This window comes from Aspergillus caelatus (assembly GCF_009193585.1).
Source record: "Aspergillus caelatus strain CBS 763.97 unplaced genomic scaffold BDV27scaffold_88, whole genome shotgun sequence".
Lineage (NCBI taxonomy): Eukaryota > Fungi > Ascomycota > Eurotiomycetes > Eurotiales > Aspergillaceae > Aspergillus > Aspergillus caelatus.
Window position 1 is genome coordinate 120,280 of NW_022475351.1, and position 7,875 is coordinate 128,154.

General features: G+C 46.4%; 2 protein-coding genes across 2 annotated transcripts; both read right to left on the reverse strand.

Moving 5' to 3' along the window:
- Nucleotides 1-876: 876 nt before the first annotated feature.
- Nucleotides 877-1,220, reverse strand: BDV27DRAFT_157809 (uncharacterized protein; the record flags this gene model as incomplete). The annotated part of the gene is made up of 2 exons (XM_032072581.1): nt 877-903; nt 975-1,220. The coding sequence occupies 2 exons, from the start codon at nt 1,218-1,220 to the stop codon at nt 877-879; spliced, it is 273 nt and encodes a 90-aa protein (XP_031927584.1).
- A 2,416-nt stretch (nt 1,221-3,636) lies between these two features.
- Nucleotides 3,637-7,001, reverse strand: BDV27DRAFT_172336 (glycoside hydrolase family 31 protein). The gene is made up of 4 exons (XM_032075840.1): nt 6,278-7,001; nt 5,806-6,210; nt 5,582-5,752; nt 3,637-5,532 (listed from the first exon to the last, which is right to left on the reverse strand). Exons 1-4 carry the CDS (start codon nt 6,970-6,972, stop codon nt 3,861-3,863), a joined length of 2,943 nt encoding a protein of 980 aa, XP_031927585.1. The 5' UTR covers nt 6,973-7,001; the 3' UTR covers nt 3,637-3,860.
- Between the last annotated feature and the right edge of the window lie 874 nt (nt 7,002-7,875).

The window sequence follows — 7,875 nt, forward strand, 5'->3', positions numbered from 1 at the left end:
AAATGTGTTGGACGGCATGTCTGTTTGCTATCTTTTACAGATTTTAATTTCTGGTGCTTTGCCATTGCTCTTACTCGGTGTGTCTTTGGCTGTAGGCAATTCAACATGGTCAAGTGGTGACCCTGAATATGTAACAGTTTTAAGATGGCCAGTTTTACTGTCCACAACTTGGCCGACATGCCTCCAAACTTCGGCGCAGTGCGACTCAACCGACCACGGGAAAATATGATGGTTATAATAGACCGGCTTGTTAGCAGAACTCCACCCGTTTTCCCCTACCGAATCAGAGAATCGTGTCGACTTTCTGGTTTGTACTATACTCATCTTTTTTTTCAAACTACCAGGTCCGATGTGCCTAGGTTTTTTGCAAGGCCTAATTTGGTTTCATGACCATGACCTAGGATCCAACCCAGCTCTGCATAAAAACATGATAAAGGTGCTGGCAGAAATACGGCTGTTTTCATGTCCGGCTAGCCATTGTGTTGGTAAGATTAGTTTTGTCGCTAGCAATGTACTATTGTCATATTGTATTACTAGACCCCCACGCCTCCTCTTCTAATCCACACTGAAATGAACTGGTTGTAGGTATAGGTAGTGTTTAAAAGATGGTCGCTTACCAGGTAGCTTACACGTTGCTATTTATAATTTGAAGCTAAGTCTAGGCGTGTTACAATAACAGAAACGAATTAATGATTGGGAGCGAATGTCATGATACAAACGGTAGCTGTAGGAAAATAATATGGGGGCTCGATGTTCAAAAGTAGCCTCAAGTTCTGAAAATATGACCTCGTATCTATTGCGTAGCGCTTTCCCTCAAGTAGGGGCTTTGGCTTACCCTGGGCCCACCTCCACGCCGCCTCCGCCTTGGTAGAGCATCTAGTCTGCGCAAGTCATGGGAGATTGCTGTGATAGAATATTAGAGCTGATTCAACAGATGTAAACTATAAAATGTCATTTCAAAGCTTAATACTGACCTCACTTTCCGGTTGGCAATAGTGGTAACTGCCGTCACTCAGCTCGACGTTCATGTTACCGCCGGTGAACCAGTAGTAGGCATCATCACAGGTTCCTGGGCCTTTGAGAGGTCCTGCTTTTGTCTCGTCGGCGCATGTTCCAGCCGTATTCTTGGTGTGGTCACAGTTTTCACCGTCTAGGAGAACCTGAACGAAAGGTATTTGACCAAGCCCCCCGGACCGCCGGGAAGCGTTCCCTGACCACATTGAATTGTAAGGTCAGATGCTGCAGTCGAAAGCGCAAATAATACCCAGATCCAACTAGCAACACTCCTTGTCAGTTCATTGACTTGAGCCTAGGGATTGAATGTGTGGATCCATTTACCGAGTCATTGTGAATGCAACTGGACGAAGAATGAGGAGATATGAAGTAGTTAGGCTTTCAAAATGCAACTAAGGCGGAAATGGTGAGTGAAAAGAAGGGCTATTTATGGTTTTATGTGAGCTGGGAATCCGAAACCATGATATGTCAGCTAGCTTCGGGCAATTCCCTATTGTGGAAAGTAAGACGGAATCATGCCGGCAGCCCCCTTGAGAGTAATGGTGGAAAATATCTCAGTCCAGAATACATAGAACCTTTGAAGCTGAACCCTTCGGTGTTTGAATTTGCTGATATTCAATGCCTATGGTAGAGTCTAGATCCAAAAGCGGCATTCGGTGGTGAATTCAGCTCATGACCACACCAAAACATGATAATTGAAGACATATTAGGATCCCTTTGGATGGGTGGGAGTCGCCGAAAATTGCAATGATTTTAATCTTTCAACATCCAGGAAAGGATCATCCTTTCTAAGTACATACTGGTTATCCATCGGAAATTCGCCGACACAGGGATTGAATACGTCATAGAAGTATTGAACTATTCTCTGGAGCTCTGATATTTCGTCTTGTGCGTATCAGGCGCTTATAGTTCTGAATCTCAACATACCGCTATATTCGAAACTGAGACCACTTAGTTCAATTTGTCATTTTGAAGTTTGGGTTTCCTGGTTCGGAGTATCAGCGTTTGGTATCAGCCTTCTATGTAATTCATCACCGAAAATGTCAAATCTTGTATTAGGAAACATGTCAGTAGACACCGTCTACTGCTGCTGGGCCTTGTATACCCTGAACTAATGACTATAGATTTATTAGGGCCTTTTCAGTTTGACGCGGAATGCTTGACAATCAGTGCAATCTCGACAACTTATCACCGTGTGAAAATTGCTGTTTTCTAGACCACGTTTCAGAGTACCCGGAAATGATATTACTGCAAGTATGTCTTTGCTCTAAAATAGTAAACAGGCCCTACCTGTTTCCAATAATAAATGCGAGGAGGACTCAAGGTACGCCAAGTCATATTGTAGTGTTGAATTAGACATATTTTGGATAACCTCAACGTTAATTTTGGCATACTCTCCTATTCTTATCGGAAAGGTTTGCTGTTCAGATCAGAACTATCCTGGAATCAGACTTAAGTGAGGACCAACGGATTGTGAAGAATGTTATGTAGGCAAGAACGAGACAGATATATAGAGTGGAAGAATTCGAATTTCATCGTAGCCATTGGACGTTCACCCCAGAGGAGGATACTTGAAACTTCGGAATATGGAAAGGGCAGTATGAGGAGTTGTTTGACGATAGTGGAAGTTGCCTTGTGAAAGAAACGAACAACATCGAGCCACAGAATCTTAGGGCGGACAGAATAATGACATGGTCAATATTCATTAAGATTAACCCGCTCGTACATCGACTAATACTTAATCAGAGCTAGGGGCCGTCTGTGCGTTTGTACATATTTACGATCCTTGGAGGTTCTTTATATCCACGGTGCATATCTCTGCGGCATAAAGATATGGGTTGTACGCGGTTTTTGTGGAGAAGACTGACATATCAAATAGTCACTTACAGTTTCTGGTTCTGTACAGATATGCCATGGCAGGACTTGCTGGAAGGTTCTATAAAAGAGGCTTAATTGGGTTCAGATTAGTGCTCTAAGCACTCTTAACCATAGGACTTACAAGGCCATATATAGACTTGGCGACATACTCATTATATCTTAGGTCTAATGTGTGGCACATTGGTAAATTCCTATCCTCGAAACTCGGCGTGGACTATTTGAACCTAGAGTTGGCCTGGCTCCCCGCAAACCCCGTCCCAAACCTAGGTAATCCGCGCAGGTATTTCTTGGCATTATGTGATCAAAAAATCTATATTTTGTGGCTTTTTTCTAAATTTCTATAGATATAGAGTATCAATTATATATATGTATTTGGTTGAGATGCAGGGCTTTAGAGACTGGTGTAAGGTTCTAGCCTAAGCCTATATGGGTAAAGTGTTTGAGGCTTAACTAGCAACTTACTTAACTACGTATAGTAGCGGGTTTTTGGGTTTTGGGTCAGGGTCAGGTTCACCTAAATCAGTGCAGGTTCGGGGCGTGCGGGCTATCATGAGAAGAACCCGACCGGATACCAACTCTTAAATATTTCAATTTAGTAGCAGTAGTAGTAGTCCCGTAAAAGTAGAACTATGATAGAATAGATTTATTGGAGCAATCACCTTTACGACATAATAGAATATAGTTCAATTGCCATATACTTTGGGACATGGGAATATACAGAAATATCAAAACTGGGCCAATCAGCCGGTCCTGTTGCGAAATGTATGCAAAGATCCCGAGTACTACGGTATAGGCTGCAGAAGGGAAACATCCGGCAAACGATGGTCCTGGCGACTTCCGCAGAGACAACCGCCAGAGGGAGGGAATCACCATCAACACAAAATCTCACATGGTCTCCTTCAATCCAGTTACTGTCGGGACAAATTCTGTTCTAATTATATGGCCATTGCATCACTATTTGAACCAATTTACCACTGCAGACTCCATCCCTTGCCTTTCCAGGCTGTCGTAGCAAAGCCAGAGACCAGCAAGGTTCTCTTCTCCTTATTAAATGACACCTGCGTCGTATTGAGCTTATGACCGTTGAATGCAACGCTACTTTCATTGACGTCGTTCACACCCAATATGGTGATGTTTCTCAGAGCGTTCACATCTTTCCAACCACCTTGGTTAATGGAAACATTCAGCTTGCGGCCCTGGACAGTAAACGCTGCAGTAAGTGTGGCATTCGGCGTGGTGCTGGCACCGTCATCGAGATACAGATCCCCTTTTGCATGGCCCGTCTTGTCCAGCGCAACGACCACGTCCCAGGGACTTGTCCGTACCTCCCTGGTGGTGAGAGCGGGCTGTTGGAGTGGGAGAACAGAGCCCCCGCGCACGTAGACCGGGATGTGACCAAGCGGAGCATTAATGGTGGTATTGGCCTGAGCTGGCACAGGTACGGCAGTGCCATTGTACCAATCATACCATATCTCCTTGCCCTCAATAAGGCCTGGGAATACGCCGTTGACCGTTGAAACACCGGGTTCGAGTACGGGGATCACAAGGATAGCAGGACCCAACAGGAACTGACGATCGGCACTGGCAAGAGATGGGTCATTGGGGAATTCCCAGGCCAGCGCCCTCATGACAGTCTGGCCATGGGTATGGGCATGATAGAACAGGGTGTACAAGTATGGCAAGAGCTGGTAGCGAATACTCATGGCAGACTTGCTTGCATCGATAACCGAAGCCCAGACGTAAGCTTCCTGGCTGTGTGCAGAGAGGATGTTGTGGTTCCTGTAGAATGGGAAGAAGGCGCTAAGCTGCATCCAACGGCTGCACAGCTCCATGTCAGAGTTGCCTGCAAAACCACAAGTGTCGACACCAAACATGGGAATGCCAGCAAGAGACATGGAGAGAGCTTGTGGGATGGAATAGAACATATAAATCCACTTGGAATAATTATCACCACCCCAATGGCCCGCAACAGACCCAGCACCGGCGAACGTCCCACGGCCAATGATGAAGGGACGGATGCCTGGAAAGACCGTAGATAGAGCATTGTAAGTCGCTTTCAGGATGCCAAAACCCCACAAGTTGTGAACATCATATTCCAACGTACCATCGGCATGGGTGGCATTAGGGGAGATAGCTGAAACCCCCAGGGGGCCTTTGACATTGTTGATAGCATATGGTGGGTAGTTCACATCGCGGATACCAGGAGTCGGGGTGGTACGGTAGTATGGGGAGGTACTGGTGGATGTAGCTGGATACGCACTCATCGAGGAAGAGATAGATGCAGATGCAGATGCAGCTTCCGTGGTATTAGACACTTCAAAGCCCTCCGGATATTCGAGGACCAGAGCCTGTGGTTCTCCTGGCAGTGCAAAAGGCGGATGAACGGGGTTCAAGCTGAGGTTGCCGCTTCCGCAGCTTCCAACACAGAAAGATGAGATCTCACTCATGTCGACCCACGCGCCGTCAAAGGCCCACTGCTTGTGGAATTCCACGAATTCATTTGTCCACCATGGCCCGGACCCCTCAGACAGCCAGTCGGGAAAAACTGTGTATCCGGGCCACACATCGCCTATATAGAGGCTGCCGTCAGGGTTGGTGATAAAGGCTCCTACCGAATTTCCCCTGTCGAATACAGGGTATCTGACGTAATGTGAGATGGTGTACGCAATGGAATATTCGGCAAACTTACGCATCGGTCTCGTTCTCTGGGTTGGGAATGTAAATAGCTGAGTCAATGATGGGGACATAATATCGTCCGCTTGCGTGAAGACGACCTATGAATCCTGCCCATTGGGTATAGTTGAAGCGAACCGGATCAGCCTCAAAATCCCGGTAGGATTTCATGTAGTCGATATCGGACCTGAGTTTCAGTTAGCCAATTCATCACTCTGATGGGAATGGTCTTCAACGTACCAAACAGACTCCAACGGAATGTTGAATTTACTATAGTTATCGACCACATCCTCAAGTTGACTGATGTTCGCATACCCCCATCGGGTTTGATGGAAGCCAAATGTCCAGAATTGCTGTAGAGCTGGTAGTCCTACCACATTCAAGTACGAAGCGGTGACCTCTGGCTGGCTGGGACCCGGGAAGAAGTAGAGATCGATGCTGCCACCAATAGTACGCCACGTAATATTGTCCGGTCGCAACAAGACATCCTGTCCATGGGCATTACGCAAATAAACACCGTGTGACAAGGAGGTATAATTCATGCCGGGAGCTTTCTCGTTAGATGTCACTAATGACAAGTTACCACTGGCATCTGTGGTGTAGTAACGGGTTTCAAGGTAAGAAGGGTGAGTTCCGTAGAGGTTCCTGTACATTATTAGCCAGTCATCTCTACTATAATACGCGGCGGGTTGTAAAGGGGGCGACCCCATACGTATCAACAGTATCTGGGGAGTCTGCAGCATAGAAGGTTTTCGTGAAATTGTTCCCCAATCTTAAGCCATGAATCGACTCGCCCAATCCGTAGAGATTGTAGTTCTCTGGGAGGGCGCTGATAAACTCGATGAACTGATTTTCATATACCAACTTCGTGCCTGCAGTTGAAAAGATCTTTTCGCCTGTTCCTTTACGGCTGACAGTAAATGCAAAGGTCGGGTCATTCGTCCAAGAAAATTCCAAATCCGACTTTACATTGGCTTCGACACTAGGCTTTGGAACAAGGCTCGATGGTAAAATATAGAAGCTAGCATTGGATGGGTGGATAAAGGTTGGCAAGATTTCGATATGCAACCGGTCCGAAGCTTGGTACTCAACTGTAAGATTCAGAGCCGTAATATCAGTTCCGTACACATTGCAAGGGGCACCAGCAAGGTGAAGAGCAGCTGTGAACCCAGTAGCTGTCTTCTGGACGTCGGTCGCGACGTATCCGGGGCAGACTCTCTGCGCATCAACTGCCATTGGGTCTCTGATGTTGGGCAGCACCGGGGGAGCGTCATTCGCTGATGCAGGAATGGTAAATCGCGGAGCATAAGAGGTTGTTGGCATAGACGGATTCTGCGCACCAGCAACTGCACAAGTCGAGAAGACAAGGGATCCTGCTAACAGGCGCTTTGCCGTTGGTGTCCACATTCTTGAGTTTGAATGTAAGTTGAGGAGTGGCCGTCGGCCTGAGTGTCTTACTTCCAGCCGATGCTGGCTTGACAGCGATGCTTTTCAACTAAGATCATTGCCACTATTTATGTGCAATTTCGAGGCTCAAAGCTGAGCAGGCAGTGCTATCTGCACGGGCCCTTCCAACAGATCAATACCACTTTTGACGATCATCTGACATTCCAATATCACAGCATGATGTAGTGGCTGCAGGATACGGGTGTTCTCCATCGCGGGCATTTACCGGAAAGTTTATCATAACCTGAGGTGGAGAAGTGGCGGGCTACCTTCATCAAAATCACATTTCTATGACTTAAGGGGTCATATCATTTCCGTACATGCCAGTACTGAGGGGACCATTGAACGAGCGGATTGAAGAACTATCCCGGAGATCGCTGTTGAGATCGTCTCAATGCCTCAAAGGTTAGTATTACGGTGTTACAACGCGAGTATTCCGAGTGGACCCGGTGTTAAGGGCATCTTTGTCTTATGTACGCGCATAATCTTGCCAAACGCTCACAGGTATTGAAAAAGCCAAGCCTTCTTTCATGTTCGAGGGAGAGAGGCCTTCCTAAACCATTATTAATTTAGGAACACCTCATGTTGTATAAGAGAAACTTTGCTTTCTAATGTTGACCCCAATGATCAGTTCCGCATTAACAATTTGTTGCAAATTTATAGTAACGTCAGAATTACTCAATAACCCAGCTCCGAGAATACGACCATAGATTCTGGACCTATAGACATTCCAGCAGCCAGGGCGCACTGAGCTACCTCGAAAGCGGGGTTCGTTGATAATGCAGAGTCATTACGATGTGGCAATACAGGTGGACAAGGGGAAATGAGAAAACGAACTTTGGCAGAGCGTTTTAGGAGTGGTAT